Source organism: Phascolarctos cinereus, unplaced genomic scaffold (assembly GCF_003287225.1).
Source record: "Phascolarctos cinereus isolate Bilbo 61053 unplaced genomic scaffold, phaCin_HiC Scaffold_1;HRSCAF=81, whole genome shotgun sequence".
NCBI lineage: Eukaryota > Metazoa > Chordata > Mammalia > Diprotodontia > Phascolarctidae > Phascolarctos > Phascolarctos cinereus.
Genome location: NW_027555514.1, coordinates 271313716 through 271334126, shown reverse-complemented (window position 1 = coordinate 271334126; position 20411 = coordinate 271313716). Strand labels below are relative to the sequence as shown.

At 42.2% G+C, this 20411-nt stretch overlaps 1 protein-coding gene across 2 annotated transcripts in view; it reads right to left on the bottom strand.

Annotated features, from left to right (window-relative positions):
• The window catches only part of DRAM1 (DNA damage regulated autophagy modulator 1), a 46009-nt gene extending 30029 nt beyond the window's left edge, over window positions 1-15980 (bottom strand). Inside the window, exons 1-2 of one of the 2 annotated variants that reach the window (XM_020982348.2) lie at window positions 15760-15980; window positions 15008-15360 (exon numbers count right to left, since the gene is read on the bottom strand). In XM_020982348.2, coding sequence (XP_020838007.1) covers window positions 15008-15138 — 131 coding nt within the window. In that variant the 5' untranslated portion in view covers window positions 15139-15360; window positions 15760-15980. Of the gene's footprint in view, window positions 1-15007; window positions 15632-15759 lie in introns of those variants that run through there. The other variant, XM_020982347.2, reaches the window with a different exon arrangement.
• Window positions 15981-20411: the final 4431 nt, after the last annotated feature.

Sequence of the window (20411 nt, the reverse complement as noted above, 5' to 3'; positions counted from 1 at the left end):
GCTGAGAAGAGCTAAGTCATTCATAGTCGTTCATCATACACTATTGCTATCACTGTGTACAATGTTCTCCTGGTCCTGCTCACTTCACTTTGCATCAGTTCATATTAGTCTTTCCAGGTTTTTCTGAAACCATCCTGCTCATTATTTCTTATGGTACAATAGTACTCCATCACAATCATATACCACAACTAATGTTCAGTCATTCCCCAACTTATGGGAATCCCCTCAATTTCCCATTCTTAGCCACCACAAAAGAGCTGCTATAAATATTTCTGTACAAATTAAGTTCTTTCCCTCCCTTTTTTTAAAAAGTCTCTTTGGGATACAGACCTATTATTGGTATTACTGGATCAAAGGGTATGCACAGTTTTATAGCCCTTTGTGTAGAGCTTCCATTGAGTTTTCTTGGCAAAGATACTGAAGTGGTTTGCCATTTCCTTCTCCAAAGAATAACGACCATTAAATATGAGGTAGTCTACCTGATTCACTGTTTGCTATACCCTGAGGATTATAGGACCTTTCTGACTTGCAGTTGAAACCTTCTCTCCCATTAGCATGCAAGCTTCTTGAGAGCAGGGACTGTCTTTCTTTCTCTATTTGTATCCCCAGCAATAAGCAAAGTGTTTTGTATCTAGCAAGCAATTAATAAATGCTTTATTCGCTCACTCACTCAGAAGAGGCTACCTCTGTCTGTGAATTCTTTTAAAAATTTTCCCTATAGCCAATCCAAATTTCGTTTTTGTTTGGGTAACTCATGACCATCATATGTGTTGTTTCTGTTCTGTAAATATTATGTACTCATATTTACAAATGGAGGAGAAAAGGTTAGATAAGTTTTATCTAAACCTTGTCCTTCACCCAAGCACCTAGCACTGAGCTCTGACCACATGAAGGGCTGCTAAATGTTTCCTATTGTTGTGAATGAGGAAAGGAGTAGGTATCGTGACTGAGAAGGAAGCAGCAGCTAGTAGCTCTGAGCCCCCCTCCCCTTTGGCTAGGACTATTAGGATCAGTCTGGAGGCAGCCAAAGGCATTACTCACTCAGCTTCAAGGTAGTAAAAAGTCAGTGATGAGTGACATCAGCTAGGGCAGCCAGTGCCACCTGTCCATCCATTAGAAGGAGCATACTTCACTATGTTAATGGGGGTGAGGGGAGAGGGAAGAGAAGAGCAGATGGAACATTAAGTATCTGTAGAAAAAGAAGGGAAGGGAAGCAGGGAGGCCAGGAGGGAAGGGTTTCATTTGTGGCTGAGAGGCTGCTGGTAAGAAATTGTGGAGATGGAAAGTAGACAAAGACTGGATTTTTCTACAGGTGTGGGTTCTTATGTCCATTGAACACAAACCAAGAACGCCATAGCCTCAAAATGGAATTACTGGGAAAATTTAGATTTTTAATTTCTTTTTTTTTCCAGTTTTCACAGGGATGGAGGCTGGATGGTAGAGATAGCTGGCCTTGAAGCCACAAAGACTGGGTTCAAGTGCCATCTCTCACACACCAGCTTGTGTAGCCCTGGCCAAGTCACTTAACTTTTCAGCAATTCTTGAAGATTAAAATATGCACAGCAGGCTGCCCATCACCATTGGTAGATGGAATCTCCTCACTGGGCATTCCCTACATCAGTGAAATCACAGGTCCCAGTCCCTACCCCTATGACTAATGATATCAATAAACAGCTAATATTTACATAGCACTTCCTACGTGCCAGCCACAGCATTAAGTAAGTTACAATTATTCTCATTTGATCCTCACAAGTCTAGGAAAGAAGGCTTATTATTATTATCCCCATTTTGCAGATGAGGAAACTGAAGCAAGCTGATTAAGTGACTTGTCCAAGGTCACCTAACTTTTAAGTGTCAAGAGATCTAGCACTCTATCCACTTCACCACCTAGCTGCCCCAGAAAGGAGGCACATAATATCTAACTAGAGGGAGAGGCAATTCAAAATGAAATCTAAGGCTTTTCTGTTTGGTCCACATCAATGTACTCAGGGGCCTTTGCCCCTGTCGGTACAAGGTACTGTTCGTGTCAATCTTGGTGACTTGGTAGAAAGATCGCTGGACTTGGAATTAGGAAAATCTGAATTCAAATTCTGCCCCAGAAACTTACTAGCTTGTGACCCTGTTGCCATGTGCTTGATACTAGATGATAAAAAGATAAAAAAATGTCCTTGGGAGAACCATGGCGCTCAGAAAAGGACTCCTGCATTTGGCGAGAAGGGACAGCATGCCAGTCATGGAGGGACCACCTATGCCAGTATAGGAAAGGCAGGAGGAAGGAGATGGAATGCTGACTGCTTTAGTAAGTGCAGAGCAGCAAGACGACCCATTTGCCTGGACTTTTTAAAGGATCCTATTTTCCAGTGATATAACTAAGAACACTTTGTGTGATGTGGCTGCTCTAAATGTGTGACCCTGCACAATTCCCTTGCCCTCTGAGACTCAGTTTCCTCACCTAAAAATGGTTTGGCCAAGGTAATTCCCAGGGTCCCTTCCAGGTCTACCATCTAATACTTCCTCTACACAGTTACTTCCCAAAACAGAGATCTGACCCATCACTCCCTGCTCAATAATTTCTAGTGGCTTTCTTTTTCCTCAAGGATCAAACAGAAATTCCTTTGTTTTACATTTGAATCTCTTTCACGACCTGGCCCTTCCTACCTTTCTGGTCTTCTCATACTTTACACCTCAACCTCTTCAGCACTGATTCTGCCAGGATGGCCTGTTTTTCTGTTTTGAACACTATTTCCTGCCTTCATACCCTTCCTTGCCCTCACTATCCCCTGTGTATAAAATACATTTGCTTTGGGGCAGCTAAGTGGCACAGTGGATAGAGTACTGGTCCTGGAGTCAGGAAGACCTGAGTTTAAATCTGCCTCAGACACGTACTAGCTGTGTGACCCAGGGCAAGTCACTTAACCCCATTACCTCAAAAAAACAAAAAAGAAGAAGAGAATACATTCCCTCCTCATCTAAGCCCCTTAGTATCTGATTTCTTTCAATATTCAGCAGCTGAATCACAACCCTCCACATGAAGGCCTTCCTGTTTATCCCCAGCTACTAGTGCCCTCCCACCAAAACTGTCTTGCATTCATTTTACATGTATTTTGATGGACTTGTTGTCTTGGGTTAAAATGTAACTTCTTGAGGGGAGGAACTGTTTCATTTTTATATTTATATTCTCAGGCTTTGCTGTGCCAGGCTCACAGTAAAGGTATGACAAATACTTATTAACTTGATCGACTCTATGAACAGCCTAGAAACAGGGTTGAGGAACCTGGAAGCAGGTGGGAAGGGGGTGGGGATGGAAATTGATTCCTCTCCCAGCAGCCACTAAGGAGGGTCCTTTGATAGACTTTGTACTGTGACTCAGGCACTACCCTCCCAGCCTCCCACCACCTGTTCCTCCCCACCTGGCTCTGTCACCTGCAGGAGACTCAGAAAAGCAAATTCTCTCTGCCAAAGTCCATGAGTCAACACCAAAAAGAAATACGGTTTGATCAGTGGAAATGACATTAGAGATGCTTTACCACTGAAGGCCAAGGACGGTGGATCTTTTCCCTCGGTCATGCAACTAAAACCTTCTACTCTATGTGTTGTCTCCCCCATTAGAATGTGAGCTCCTTGAGAGCAGGGACTGTCTGGCTTTTCTATTCGTATGTCTAGCGCTCGGTATTTGTTCAATCATTTTGTTGTCTCTGCCTCTTCATGAGCCCATGTGGGATTTTTCTTTGGCAAAGATACTGGAGTGGTTTGTCATTTCCTTCTCCAGCCCATTTTAAAGATGAGGAAACTGAGGCAAACGGTGAAGTGAATTGTCCAGGGTAACATAGCTAGTAAGCGTCTAACGCTGGATTTCAACTCAGGTCTTCCTGACTCTAGGTCCAGCACTTTATCCACTGCACCACCCAGCTGCCCACCTGGCACATAATTATCACTTAATAAATGTCTTTTTTTTTTCCATTCATTCATTATCTGTATAGGGAAGTTGTTGGAGCTTACTCTGGATTCAAGAGTAGCTGGGTAACACGTACAACCTATATGAAATGGCTTACTCTCTCAGAGAGGGGGAAGAGAAGGGAAGAAAGGACAGAATCTGGAACTCGAAACTTTAAAATCATTTTTACCAGTAATTGGGGGAAATAAAATATTATTTCTTTAAAAAGAATAGCTAGGTAGACGGTGGAATCAGGAGTAAATTATGAAATAAAGCCTCCTTTTTAAGACTTTGAGGAAGGTAGGGACAAACCGATATGAATCCAGCCCTATAAGTTTCATAAAGGAGTTTACATATTTTAACTCATTTCATCCTCATAACAACCATAAGAGGTAGGTGCTATAAGCATCCCCATTTTACAGATGAAGAAGTTGAGACTGAAATATGAAATGACCTGTCCAGGATCACACAGCCAGTAAATGTTAAGAGGCCAGGTGTGAACTCAGGTCTTCCTGTCTTCAGGTCCAATACTCCAGGACTTATCTCAGATAACTGTGCATGTTTGCATAGTGAGTGAGTGAGAAGTAATGTGACATTAGCCTAGAAAGACTGATTGGAACCAGATTATGAAAGGCCGTGATTGGAAAACCCGTGTTAGTTAGCCTCTTAAGCGTGAAGTAACATGGTCAGATCTACTTAGGGATCTGTTTTGTTTGGAGGATGAAAGGCAGCATGACTGAGAAGCCAGAAAGACCTGGGTCCATGTTCCACCATGGCCACATGACCCTGGGCAAGTCCCTTCACTTCTCAGGGGTCCAGATAACTCTCTAAGACTGATGTGCAGAGGAGGTGCCAGTGTGCATCAGCAGAGGGAGTTTCCTCTCCAAGGAGTTCCTTATATAAATGAATTCAAAGGTCTATTTCCTCTCGCCTTTCTCTTGGAAGATGGATTAGAGCCAGAAGAGACAGGATGCAAGCAGATCAATTTAGACATCATTGCAATAATCCGGGCCAGAGCCATGTATGGCCTCTGTGCAAGCAGATTTCTTTCTTGTGCCCATGGGATCTCAAACATTCAATTCTTTGGAAAATGTGGGGTATCTGACTCTTGTTTCAGTTTTATATGGATATTTAAAATCATATAGGTACAATCAAAAAGATTAAAAGGCAGGTAGAAGTGATGATGATGATGATGATGATGATGATGATGATGATGACGACAATAATGGATGAAAAGAAAAGTGAAACTGTATTCCATCCTAAACCAAAGCTGGTTCAAGAGTACTCCTTGCTCCTTTTTTTCAGAGACAGGCAAGGAAGGATTGGATCATAGATGTGAAACACCTCAGATTTTTTCCCCCATGCGTTGACTGGTTTTGCTGAGGGGGTTTCTCTTCTTCCTCTTGAAGAAGAATCCTTTGTTATAGTGAATGGTTCTCCAAGAGGTGGGAGAGGGGAGATACTGAGGCAATGTGAAAACAAAAGATATCAATGAAATCTGGCTCTGTTTTTTTTAAAGAATGGGTTAGTGATGCCAAGGAACTCAGCTAATTTGTACATTTCCTGTATTTACATTAGTTTAGCTGGGCCTGAAAAGTTCCAAGTAGTTCTTGCAACATCCTCCCCCTTCTTTTAAATGAACAAATCTGTGAGGCTAAGCCAGTGTACACTTCATGTTATCTCATACACACAGGAATGAAGCAAATTTGAAACAGTATGATTAAAACACATCTGGCCAGAAAAGAGCACCATGTCTCCGGACTGTGAGAGTTTCAGGATGTTGGTCAAAATTTCACTGACTCGTAGGATCTTCAAACTGGAATGGACCTTTGAGGTCATCTAGTCAAACTCTCCCATTTTACGGATGAGGAAATCAAGACCTAGTGGTCAGCCCCATGGTTCATCCAACTGTTCATACCTTCCCATAATGACCTACTATTTATTGATCTACCTTCCAAGAATTTATCTCATCTTTCCTGATTCTGTTCACTTTTTAATGACTATATTAATGGTCATTAAATTACATTTGAATTACATAAATTTAAATTTAAATAACATTAAATTACATTACAAGAGGCAGCATGGCTTAGGAGATATAACATTAAATTACATTACAAGAGGCAGCATGGCTTAGGAGATACAGAGCTGGCTTCCAGTAAGAAAAACCCATAGGTTCAAGTCCTGGCTGAGTGATCCTCAGCAAATCATTTAACCTCTCACTGAATGACCCAGGCAACCATATACCGTACAGAGCTGTTGTCAATCTGCATACGCATGGAAGGAAGTTTCTTAAACAGACTAAAATTAGAGAACTAGACAAAAAAAAAATTGCTCACGGCACTCTTCTAAGTAGAAAACTTCGGGGTCCTTTCCCGATGTAAGATCTATATAATTCTATGAGTTTAATGCCAATTTATGCCTAACATGAGACTACACAAGACAGAAGAAAGCTCAACATGGAGAAGCAAGAGTTCCCATAACCACAGGTGCTAAGGAACAACGTCACTTCCTAGCTACATTTTGCAAACTGTTCTGCCTTTCTTTTGGTTAATGGGTTTCATGATTCAGACATACAACAGTTGGAGGTACCCTTCTTCCATTTTCACCCCTTCCCCTAGATTCCTATTGGTTGAGCTAGCAGTGACGATGCATGTTCTTATACTGGAGTATGGGGTTGTGCTGGAAGGACTATGGCATGCTTTTGACCAACTCCATCAGGTGTTTGAGACATGAGGCTCACACCAGCATATCGTTACGGTTTTTAACAATAAGTGTAGAGTTAGGAACATCAGAGACAATCTAATTAGTCTGATTTAATCAGAACCCTGGCTCTCATCCCAGACACAGCAATCAGCTATATAAAGATCTCTGTAATCACGTCTCAAGAAAACACTCAAAAAATGCAAGTTTTCAATTAAAGGAATTAAAGGCAAAAGGAACCCAATTTGCAGAAATTTATGTTTCTCCAAACAGGAAGCTATCATCAAGGGAATTCCTATCGAGGTACTGATTAGATGAGATGAGCGCCAAGATCCTTTCCACCTTGGAGATTCTAAGATTTCAAAATTCTTGAGGAATTTAGGGTTGGTTGGGTTTTTTGTTAGTTTGGTTTTTTTTAAGCAGTCAGGAGAGAAAATGAAAAGATATAAAAGGATGCTCCATTTGCAAGAGGTCAGATTGAAAGTTAGGTTGACTAAAATTATGGAAATACTCATTAAATTAGACTCTTGGGAATGGAGTGTTAGACCATACTTTATACCCCATCCAGACATCCACTAAGATACCAACCATCCCCAGTTTCCCATCTCTCCCTCCAGCTCTGGAAACAATAGTCACATCCTTGTTCCTGACAAGGAGCAATGAAAACCAAAGAGTTGACAAGTATTTACTAAGCAATTTGACTTCCCTGTGGCTCCACTCACAATCCTTTTGACTGCCTAGACCCAAATCCTTTTCCCTAGCTCCCAGATACGGTGGTATAATGCCACTAGAATTTAAGCCTCTTAAGTAAGGGCAGGCATGATTTCCTTGTCATCTTTGTATCCTTGGTGACTCGGCACATAGTAGGTGCTTAATAAATGCTTTTGTAGTTGTTGAGTCATTTCAGTTGTGTGCAAATCTTATATGACCCCTTTGGGGTTTTCTGGGCAAAGATACTGAAGGGTTTACCATGTCCTTCTCCAGCTCATTTTACAGATGAGGAAACTGAGGCAACCAAGGTGAAGTGACTTGCCCAAGGTCACACAGCTAGGAAGTGTCTAAGGCCAGATTTGAACTCAGATCCTCTTGACTCCAGTTGGTTCTCTATCCACTGCGCCACCCAGCTGCCCCAAAATAAACCTCTTAATAAAATCACTTTAAAAAGAGTCTTTTATATTGTATAATAATTACCATCACTATGGTTCCTCCTATTGGTTTTAATTTTTACTTATAACTTCACTAATGTGAAAATATGTTTAACGGGGATGTAAATGTAAAGCCTGTGTCAGATTATGCGCCGTCTTGGGGAGGGTGGGGGGAGGAAAAGGGAGAAAAATTTTCAACTCAAAAGCATATGGAAAATAAATAAATAAATAAAAAATAAATGAATGAATGAATGAATGAATGAATGAATAAATAAAACAAAAAAATTACCATCACTATTATTATCATAAAGAGATACACAGACAAGTAGAGAGAACATGTGCGAGTGAGAAGGTTGCTTGTCTCTCCCAATTAAGAAACAATACTTCTTACTGATTTTAGTATTAGATAAGATAGCATTACTATTTAGATATCAGTAAGTTTGTTCCTGGGGGTTTCTTCTCTCTCTTTTTTTTTGGTTTTCATTTCCAGGACTCAATGACCTCTTAAAATTCCTTCTGTACTTCTAAATCTTATGATCTTCTGGCTTAGCCTCTCTTTGCTCTAGATGACTCTCTAAGATTTCCTAAGTTTCAGAGAAGATACAACCTGCATTGGTAGCTAGAGCTTCCTCCCTTGGGAGGTGCCTGTACCCATGAAATCAAGGGTCCTATTTCTGTTTTTTCAAGCTACGATGATGGTTTGGCATTCTCTTGCTAATGTATTCTCAACACAGATGTTGCATTCGATCCAATGCCAATATTTTAGGCTTAAAGGTAAAAAATCAGAGGTAGTGCCATGTTGTGAAGTATTGAAAGATAATAAACATACAAAAGGTATTGGGCTCCATAGAGCCAAGAGCTCCCTGGACTGCACAGTAAGGAAAGACTTGGTTCAAATCCTGACTCATGATTCTTACTGGTTATGTGATCCTGGGAAAATCACATCACCTCTCTGAGGCTCAGTTTCCTCATCTATAAAATAGGGATATTAAATATTAATACCTGTAACATCTACTTCAGAGGGTCCTTGTAGAAGCTTAAGTGAAATGGAATCTAGTCAGGAACACAGTAAGTGCTTATTGAGTATTGGCTCACTCACAACCAATCACGTGAGTATTTACGAAGTGCCTACTTGAGACAGTCCCAGAGAACTATCCGAGCTAAGTTTGGAAAGGTTCTGTCACCAGCTCAGGCAAAGAGCAATGAATTATTCTTGTACACATCAGAGGAGTTAGGAGCTGAGATTGGCTCTAGGAGACAGAGTCCCCAAAATGGTGAAATCATAGGACCATAGGTTTGGTGCTGGAAGGAAACTTAGAAGTTATTCACCAAAACAACCTCCCTAGCCATCACTCTCCTATATATGTTATCTCCTTCTAATAGAACACACATTCCTTACTACCAGCCAAGGCGGAAGCTGGCTACCTAAATGGAGGTACCAAGATGGATAGCTCCTGGAATGGAGTTTGACTGTCCAGTTTCCCCACACCTACTCCAGCAAAAGAAAGAAATACTTATCAGACCAAATATCAGTCAAGAACGAAAAACTACAGAAAGTGATTTATTCCACCCCAGAACTGTATAGAAAGTTAATCAGCAGCCCATTGGCAATAGAAATAGGGACCACAAGAAAAGCCATCAAGAACACAGGCTCAAGAAGCCTGTAGCCTCCCAGTATGACCAGAGAAGGGCTAAAAATACCCATTGCCTGCAGGGTTCTCTGTCCTGAGACAATAAGAAGAAATAGTTCTCCTCAGACAGCCCCCCTGGTGCATGTAAAGCACGCAGGGTGGGAGTGGGGGTGGAAACAGGATCTTGAAGAGCAGGCACAATCAGTGTGGACACAACAGCACTCAGACTGGGTTGGCCTCCAACACTCTGTCCTGAGATGCTAGAGAGGGCCCTGAAGATCCAGCATCCTGAGCCTCCAAGGCAGGAAGGAGGTGCTGTGGAAGGCTGAAGTCAAGAAACAAGGAGACTCAGAGTGAGACCAAGCAGGGTAGACCAACCTACCCAAAAGTGAAGCAGGAAATGCATTCCAGTTCTGGCACCAAGCCCTAATTCAAGAACTAAAGTTAGAGAGATGAATCAAAGGAAAAGGAAAGTAACTACATAACAACTACCATTTCAAAAGGAAAAAACATGAAAATTTTCTGCAAGGACGACACAAATGCCTAGGAGAAATAAAGCAAGAGACAAAACAAATGAATAAATAAATAAAATCTCTAGAGGAAAGAATTTGAAAGAGAATAGCTTAAAAGGCAAAGTGGAAAATCTTACCCAAGAAATTGTCTCCTTTGAAAACTAGAATAGGTGAAATAGAAATCAAAGACTTCATAAAACAGTAAGAAATATTAGCTCAAAACCAAGGGATTGAAAAACTAGAAAATGTAAGATATAACAGTCCTGGAAAATAAGTCAAGGAAAAAGCACTTAAAATCACTGAAACCCTGAAAACCAGGGCTTAGAAGAAGTCTGGACACTCAGGAAATCATAAATCAAAACTGCCCAAAACTATTAGGTCCAAAGAGCAGAGTGAAGACAGAAAGAATCTACTAATAACCTCCTGAAAGAAACCTCCAAAGGAAACAAAAATCCCAGAAACTATATAGCCAAAATTCAGAGGTCTCCATGTCAAAGAAAAAAAAATACTGCAAGCATCCAGAAAGAAACAGTTCAAGTACCAAAGAATTACAATGAAGACCACACAAGACATGGCAGCTTCCACCATAAACAAGAGGAGATCCTGAAATGAAGGAAGAGGTAGGAGGCAGAAAGCACCACACAAACGTCACTCTTATCTGAAATGAACAAAGGAAGGTTAGACACACAAACACAAATATACACACTCAGAGTTTTATGTGTAAATACATGAATACTAACAGGTTATCAAGTGAGGATGGGGGAGGGAGTATTAAAAGGAAAGGTACCAGGCAAGCAATAGTAACAAGAGAAACACATTTCCTGTGCCTGAGAGGATTAAAAAAGGAAAAAAATAAAAATAAAAGAGCTAGTATCTAAAAGGGCAGGATGCCCATCAATTAAGGAATGAAACATGGCATATGAATGTTATGTAATAATACTGTATTTGTAAGAAATAATGGAAGAGATGACTGCAGAGAATGCTGGGTGGCATGAACTGATGCAGAGCGAACTGAGCAGAACCAAAGTAACATGACACAAGGACAACAGCATTGTGAAGAAAAATAACTCTGAAAAACTTTAGAATTCTGATCAATGCAATGATCAGCTACATCTCCAGAGAACTTATAACGAACTGTGTTATCGACATCCTGACAGAGATGGTGTCAGAAGTGCTTGGGTTAAAATTCTATTTCTTTCACTTACTACAAAGGCCTCATTTTCCTCTTCCATAAAATGAGGGGGTTGCACTAGATTAACTGGAAGGGTCCTGCCTCTTGGGGTCAAGAGCATGTGGTGTTTAAGGATGGAGAGGAAAGACCCAGCTGGTACTTGAATCAAACAGGTAGTGATAGGGGCAGGGGCAGAAGATTTGGGATCAGGGGATCAACAAGCAGAAGGCAGGAAGTTTTAGAAATTCAGAAAGGTGAAAGCCTTAGGACCAAATGCAAATGTCACTTGGACCAGATCCCAGGATAAATTGAGTCCTCTTCAGGAAGGCCTAAGGCTAGATCTGACCAGCTCTTTAACATCACTCACCCCTAAGTGCATTCCAAAGGGTCCAGGTCCATTCACCAGCGGACACCTCAAACCAAAACCTCTTCCCTGGTCCCCAGTCTCCCCTATCAATTAGAAGTGCTTTAATTCAGATAAACAAATTTGTTATTAACCTATTAAATTTAATATGCACTTAAAAAATCTGTATAACAGAAGTTCACAGTTTTATATACAATTCTCTGTTTCCATTGTTTGTATGTTGAAATGCTCATATTTCTGAATGTTTTTAAGTTCATCACTAAAATAAAAGAAACAAAGATTTAAGTTTTCTGAATGTAGAAATGGCCTATCTTGTGTATTTGTATCCCAGTCCATGCAGGCTAAGCATTTAATAAAATGCATTTTCATTCAATCTTTCTTTCATGTATTCATTCATATGATGGCTTTGAAAATGAGTATCAGTAACTACCTTCCCCGGCCTTGGAGTCAGGAGGACCTGAGTTCAAATCCAGCCTCAGACACTTGACACTTATTAGCTGTGTGACCCTGGGCAAGTCAAAATCTCAAGAAGACTGAGGCTGAAAAAAATCTTACAAGCCACCTAGTCCGGCTCCCTTTACAGATGAGGAAACCAAAGCCCAAGAAGATGAGGTGACTTGGGGTTATAGATATGAAGCCAAAAGGGACCCCAGAAGCCATCTAGTCCAACCCACTTTATAAATAAAGAAACTGAGGCCCAGAGAGGTGAAATCATTAAGAGTCATAGATCTGGAAGCAAAAAGGACCTCAGAGGTCATCTATTCCAACTCTGTACAGATGAGAAAACTGAGACCCAGAGAGGTAAAGTCACTTAAGGTCATACAGCAGGAATCAAAATGGAACCTCCCTTAGGAGCCACCTAGTCTAGCCCACTTTACAGATGAGGAAACTGCGGCCCAAGGAGATGAGGTGACTTAGGGTCATAGATCTGGAGCCAAAAGGAACTGCAGAAGCCATCTATTCCAATCCCTTTGAAAGATGAGGAATCCAAGTCTTGGGGAGGTGCTTTGATATGCTCAAGGTCATACAGGTAGTAAGTATCAGAGGAAGGATTTGAACCCAGGGCATAGGGTCATAGATCTAGAGTAGGAAGACAACTCAGAGGCCATCTAAAAACCCTCCTTTTACACATGAGGATACATAAGTCCAGAGAGATCTGGTTTATTTTCCCACAAAACAGTAGAGATCACTTATCCTAAGGTCAATTGGCGGCCATAGTATTTATTGTGCCTTTACCTACATACAGACAACACAGGGTCACAGTAAACCCTAAAATAAAGCATTATATAAATATGAACTATTATTCACCTCGCTTAGCCTCAGTTTCTCTATCTGTCAAGTGAGGAAGTTGTACATGACGTTTCTAAGGTCCCTGCTGGCTCTAGCTCTCTGATCCTTTTATTTTTTGACACTATCACTATGAGTTTTCTCACTGAACTATATATGGCCTCTGAAGTTTCCTTCCAGCCCTAAATCTATGATCAGATAACTTCTCCAAGTTTCGCTTTATTTCTACAGTTTCAAGACTGAAATATACTGCCCTCCCCCTCCCTTAATTCAATGATTATTATATACCAACTGCTGTGATAGTAAGTGAGCGGTGAACAAAAAAAGAATAAAACCCCGTCCCTGTCCTCAAGGAGCTTGCACTCTAGTTAGGGAGAAGATAACAAAAGGTATCCCAACAAAATGTCGTTTTGTTTTCAATCTAGCCATAGAAAACATAAATTGCTACAAATTCAGAAGTAGAACAGATTATTGTCAACTCAACCCACACTTACTGTGTGTGCAGGGCACCTACTGCGTGTGCTGGGGACTAAGACAAAAACAAAACAATCTGGCTCCCCAGAAGCCTACATCCTAACACAGATAAGCAACACAAGGCAAAGCTATTTCAAAGGGGAGAGATAGCTCACAGCTGGGGGCTTTTGTACTTGAGCTGGACTTTGAAGAGAGCCAGGGATTCCAGGAGCTGGAAATAAGGAGAGAAGACATTTCAGTCTTGGGGAGCCATCAGTGAAAAAGCACTAGGAAATCATGTACTGGAAACTTACAAAGGGCAATTTCTTTCTAGCTTCCCAAGGCTCACCTCAAATCCCATGTTGTTAAGAAGGCATTTACTACCCACAATCCAGCCCACCCCCAACCTTCCCAGTGCCTTTCCCTAAAGACATTACCTTGGTCTGCTCCAGGTATCTGGAGATAACCCATCCATTCGAATATGAGCTACTTGTGGGCAGGGACAATTTGGTTGGGTTTTTTTGCCTTTGTTAGTACCCTTACACTTAGCACATAATTAATAAACACTTAATAAATACTTGTTGACTATATGAAATTGCTGTAAACAGAAGAAGTCAGGCTGATTTTGCACTTTATTCTTGAGGCAACTGGGAACCATTGAAGGTTTTTGAGGCAAAGAGGGTAAAAGGATGATATAAAGGAACTCAAGCCAATTCTCATTTTTACAGATGAAGAAATAGGGGCCCAAGGAAATTCAGTAGTGGCCCTCAAGGTCACACAGGGAGTAAGAATCAGAAGGAGAATTTGAGCCGAGGACTTCTGTCTTCAAAAGCAACTCTCCACTCCTACGGTGAGAGGAGAGAGAAAACCCTGAAAGCAGGAGCATGAGCAGTAAGTAACTGGTCATTGCAAGAAGTTATGAGGCTTTAGTTGAAAATCCAGGGGACAGGAGAATGAAGGTGGTGCCCCAACAGAACAGGAAAGTTTAGGGCAGAGATGGTTGGGGGGAGTGGGACATTAATAATGAGCTCTCTTCTGGATAGCCTGAGTTTGGGAGGGACATGAGTCTGGGCTTCAAGGATATGGACAGGTGGAGTATCTACCTTTTTCTTTAAAAGTTCCAGAGAAGAACTGCAAAGTCCAATAACACTCATCAGACAGTTCTGACCAGTCAAAAATATGATCATTCCTGCTATTTAATCCCACTTTATTCCACTCCTCTTCTCTTTTCAAAAATAAACAAAACTCTTCAGTCCCCTCAGTATTTTACTAGGATTTCTCCAGTTTAAGTGTAATTCTGGGGTTCTGGAGGAAATCCAGGAGACTTTTACATCACCTAGCCCAAATATTCCATTTTGCAGATGAAGAAAATGAGATCTAGAAAGGTGAAGAGACTTGCCCAAGGTCACACAGACTTTCTGAACCACTGTCATTGACTTAGAGCAGTTAGGAACCTTGGAGGTCACCTAGCCCAGTCCCTACATTTTACAGATGAAGAAACTGAGACCCCAAACTGAGATTTGTGCAAAACACTTTTGAACCACTCTCCTCACATCAGACTTGGAGCTAGAAGGGTCCTTGGAGGTCACCTAGTCCAATGTCCACATTTTACAGAAGAGGAAACTGAGGCTCAGGGAGATTAAAGTGACTTGCTTCACAGATAGTGAGCGAAGTTGAGACAAGGTTTGAAACCAATTCTTCCTTGTCCCCAAGACCAGCACTCTCTTCGGATTTGGTCTTTTTTTTTTTTTACTTGCCCTACCTTGTACAAATGGATATGTTCCCCGAAATAGACTGGGACCTTCGTTACCTGATGTATGGAAGGAAGGGGTTGACGTGTCCAAAGAGCACGGCGATCACATAGGAGATGATGAAGGCAGCAGAGGACCAGGTTACCAGGAGAAAAGGGACAAAAGCCATCCCTTTCAGGAAGCACAGCATCCTGCCGTCGAGAGCGGGCTACGGGGCAGCAGGGCCTGGTACCAGAGGTGGTGCTGTGGTGCCCGTGGCTCCCGCGGAGACTGGACATGTGCTGGGGCACGGCGGGTGACAGCGGCGGCAGCAGAGGCAGCACCTGGGCGCAGGCGGGGGCAGGCGGACCGAAGGGCTGACCGGAGGAGGAGGCGGAGGAGCAGGGCTCTAGCCCCGGGGGCAGTCCTAGCGCTGGCGGGAGGGGAAGAGAAGAAAGTCGGCGAGCTAGGTGGCGGTGGCGGTGGCGGGCGCAGAGGGGCACACAGGATAGCACGCTGGGCAGGGTCGAGGCCGAATGGCCCGGGACGGGGTGGGTAGGGACTGGTTGCGAAACGGGGTGAAGTCACAAAGCAGTCGCCCCCGGGTGGGGGCGGGCCGACTTTGCACCACGTCCTCCCAAGTTCCTGGCCCCAGGACTAGCCCGGTTGGAAAACGGTTCCTTTCACTTTTGTTTCTCGCACTTGCTCGGGCTCCCTAGGACAGGGTGGGGTCGGTGATTTCCACCCCCCAGGGGGCGGAGTCAGGGTTGCTGGCCCCTTCCCCTAAGTCGGTTGCCCTAGCGTCCCCCGCCCAGCCCCTGAAATTTCGTACCTGGCGTCCGTCCGGCTGGTCTTGCTACGTGGATGCAGATAACCTGAACTTTGACCTCCAGGGGTACTCATGCCCCGATGTGACCCCAGGCTCTGTTTGGTTCCCTCTCAAATCTCTTGTGAATTCAGGGGGCCTACCCTAGCCTTTGACTCTCGGGGTACCCCCACTCCACGCACACACCCAGACGAGCGCGTCTTGGGGCCCCGGGCTCTGCTGCCCCGCCCCCCTTGAGGTCCCCCGTGGGTCCCATGCTCTTAGCCTTTGATGCCCACGGGTGCCCCCTCCCCATGCGCACACTTCGGTGTCAGCAACTTGAGGCCCCACATTCTGATGCTCCCCCTCCTTGGATCTTCTCTGAGATCTCTTCTAGAGCCTGAGGACCTGGCCTTTGACCCCCAAGGGCAGCCACGTGGTTACCTGAGGTCCTGTTGCCCCTTCACCTTGGCTCTCTCCTAAGGTCTCCTGTGCATCCTGAGGGTCTGGCCTTTGACCCTCAAGAGTACACTCCACCCGTACCCCCGGCCTACTCTGGGCGCTGCCCACCAGGGAAATACAGGCTGTATGAGGCTAGTGGGGAATGGACCAGGTTAGTCTCCACACAGCCTGGGAATCCTTCATTGGGAGTCAGAATAGGGAGGGAATCTTGTTGCTGTACGACTCTGGGCCACTCAATTGACCTTTCAGTCAATGCTTTCTCTGTAAATTGCAGAATAGTTGCTGATGTCCATTGTTGCTTTGGGGTTTTCTTTTTTATTTTAACGGTAAATTTGGTAAATAGTATTTTTTTTCCAATCACATGTAAATACAGCTTTTAACATTCATTTTTATAAGATTTTGAGTTTCAAATTTTTTCTCCCTCCCTCCCCTCCCCCCTCCCCAAGACAACAAGCAATCTGATATAGGTTATACATGTACAATCATGTAAACATATTTCTACATTAGTCACGTTGTGAAATAAGAAACAGAGCAAAGGGAAAAGCCACCAAAAAAAAAAGAAAGAAAATAGTCTGCATAGATCTGTATTCAGACTCCATAGTTCTTTCTCTGGATATGGAGAGCATTTTTCAGCTGCTGTCCATCGTTAGAAGACATTCTTCACACTTCTGAAATCACAGGTCAGAATCACACTCAAAATAAAATTAATAGGTTAATAGATTTGGATTTAGAAGGGACCTTAGAGGTCATCTCCAAAACCCTCACTGTCAAAGATAAGAAATTTGATATTTTTTTAATGTACTTCTAATCACTGATTTTTTTTCCTAGTGGAGAAAAGATTTCATTGTTTTCGTGAATCCCACATAGAAGGCTGAGCCCCAGAGTCTCAGATAGAGTCTTCTGAAAATTGGCTTTGGAGTTGGTGTGGTGTAGTGGGGAAAATCCTGCTTTTCCCACTGTGTGATCTTGGATAAGTCACTGATACTCTCTCTGCCTCATTTTGGACCTTTAATGTCCTTTCCAGCTCTGTGTTTCTGTGCTTCAACTTCCTCATTTGTAAAATGAAGGGTTTGGTCTAGGCTCTTCTAAAGCCCTTCCCTTCCAGCTCTAAATAAATAGTCCTATGAACCCTGAACTGAAATCATATTTTTTATTTGTCACATTAATTTGTAGTCCCTTAATGACATATTCACTACTAACAAAAACATTGACTGTATCTCTAGAGAAATTATTGCATACTCTGAACCTCATCTATGCTTCCAGGGAAGTTGTTAAAAATCATCGTTTGAGATTTACAAAATCCAACCAATGGCCACATGATGTCTTGGGTCCATTAAATATAGAAGTGCAACTTCCCCAGTGAACTCAAGAGGAGCAATTGGAAATTGAAAAGACTTTAAAAGAATATACATTTAATTTATTCAATAAGCATTTGTTAAATACGTATTATATGCTAGAAGCTGGGGAGACAAAGATAATTTTTTTTAAATCTACTTTATGAGAAGCTGTTAAGTAAAGGAATTCTGGGACATTAAAAAAAAAAGTTAGCTAGTGATTTCAAGGAGCCCGTTTCTTGCAATCTGATTGGGTAAAATTGGTCCAAAACCAAGAAGGCTAGAGGTGGGTAGTGGAGAAAGCTTTGGACTTGGAGTTGAGAAGACCTAAGATCAAATCCCAGGGCAGATAGTTGATGAAGTAGATACTGTGTGGGGTTGAAGTCAGGAAGAGCCACCTTCCTGTGTTCAAATCTGGCCTCAGATACTTACTAGCTATGTGACCCTTGGCAAGTCATTTAACCCTGTTTGCCTCAGTTTCCTTATCTGTAAAAGGAGCTGGAGAAGGACATGACAAACCATTCCAGTATCTTTGCCAAGAAAATCCCTAATGGAGTGACAGAGTATCTGAAACAACTGAACAAGTTCAAATACCACCGGAGACACTTAGCTGTGTGACACATTGTGGGCAAGCCTCAGTTTCCCTCTGAGCCTGTTTCCTTTTTTTTTTATTGGTGAGGCAGTTGGGGTTAAGTGACTTCCCCAGAGTCACACAGCTAGGAAGTGTTATGTGTCTGAGGTCACATTTGAACTCAGGTCCTCCTGACTCCAGGGCTGGCGCTGTATCTACTGTACCACCTAGCTGCCCCGTTTCCTATTCTTTCAATGAAGTTAATAATAACACCTATCTTATAGGGTTGTTGCAAGGATTAAAATGTAGATTTAGGATGTCCATTCAGATAGATAAGACCGGGGTGGAGAACCTGCAGCCTCGAGGCCACGTGTGGCCTTCTAGGTCCTCAGGTGCAGCCTTTTGACTGAGTCCAAGTTTTACAGAACAAATCCGTTTATTAAGGGGATTTATTCTGTGAAGTTTGGATTCAGTCAAAGGCCCACACTTGAGGACCTAGAGGGCCACCTGTGGCCTCAAAGCCACAGGTTCCCCACTCCTGGAAAAGACCAAGTTGATAAAGAATGTCTTTTGCCCAGATTTCAACATAAATTTTAAGTTCAATTTTTTTTAATAACAAAAATCAATTTTCCCTCTTTCATACCTTCTACCATTGCAAAAACAAATAACCAACACCATTGTAGCTACTATGCACACTCAAGAAAAATAATTCTCACATTGACCATGTCCAAAAAATGTCTCATTTTTCATCCTGAATCTATCACCTCTCTGACAGGAGGTGGATAGCATGCTTCCTCATTGGTTCTCTGGAATTATTATTGGTCATTGTGTTGATCAGAGTTTTTCAAAGTTGTTTGTCTCTATAATATTGTTGTTATTATATAAATGACTCTCTTGGTTCTGCTCATTTCATTGTGTCAGTTCATACAAGTCTGCTCAAATTTTGCTAAAACCATCCCTTTTTTCATTTCTTATGGCACAATAGTATTTCATCCTCTTTGTATACCATAATTTATTTGCTGATCTCCCAAAATATGGGCATCCCACCTTAACTTCCATTTCTTTCCTACTACAAAAAGAACTGCTATAAATATATCTGTTCGTGTGGGTCCTTTTCCTCTGTCTTTGATCTCTTTGGGTTATAGGCCTAGCTGTGGTGTTGCTAGGTCAAAGGGCATGGCACAGTTTAATAACTTTGGGGGCACAGTTCCAAATTGCTTCCCAGAATGGCTGACCCAATTTACAACTCACCCAACTGTGCATTAATGTGCCTGTCTTCCCACAGTCCCTCCAGTATTTGTCATTTTCCATTTTTGCCAACTTGGCTAATCCGATAGGTGTAAAGTGGTCTCTTGGTTGTTTTAATTTGCAATTCTTTTACTATTAGTGATTTAAATAAAAGCAATAGAGAGCCACTGGAATTTATTGAGGAAAATAGCACCATCAGAACTGTGCTTAAGGGAAATCACTTTGTTAGCTCCATGGAGGATAACTAAGAGAGGGGAAAGGCTTCAGTCAGGGAGACTGATGGGAGGTCATTGAAGTCATTCAGGCAGCAGCTGATGAGGGCTTGAACTAAGGTGGTAACTGTGTGAGAGGGGAGGAGGCTCCAGATGTGGGAGATGTTTTAAAAGTAAAAACAAATGGCAAGATTTGGCAACTGATTGCATATGTGGGGTCAGGCTAAGAGGAACTGAAGATAAAACAGAGGTTACAAAACTAAGAGAATGAAAGAAGGGTGGAGCTCTTGACAGAAGAAAAGAAGTTTGGTAAAGGAGTAGGCTTTGGGGGAAAGAAAATGAGTTCTGTTTTGAACGTGTTGAATTTGAGGTGCCTATGGGATATTCAGTTTGAAATGTCTATTAGGCTATTGGTAATGTAGGACTGAGGCTCGGGAGAGAGATTCTGGCTTGTTACATTAAAAATAGCATGAGTAATTCCATTTTGCCTTTATCCACCATTTTGTGAGATTAACTTCCAACTTCTTGAAAGTTTCCTGATCACAGGAAACTTACAAGACAAGAAAATCACAAGACTACTCCCCCTCACCTTAGTGTCTTCCAATCCCCTTCACCAATAATAAACCAGGTGTCTCCAACGTGACTAATGTAGAAATATGTTTACATATCTATATCAGATTGCTTGCCATCTTGGGGAGGGGGGGAAGGGAGGGAGGAAGAAAAAATTTGAAATTCAAACTCTTATAAAAAAATGAATGTTGAAAACTATTTTTACATGTAATTAGAAAAAGTAAAATGTTATTTACCAAAAACAAAATGGTGGGGTGAGAAACCAGGTGTCTCAATCCTTAT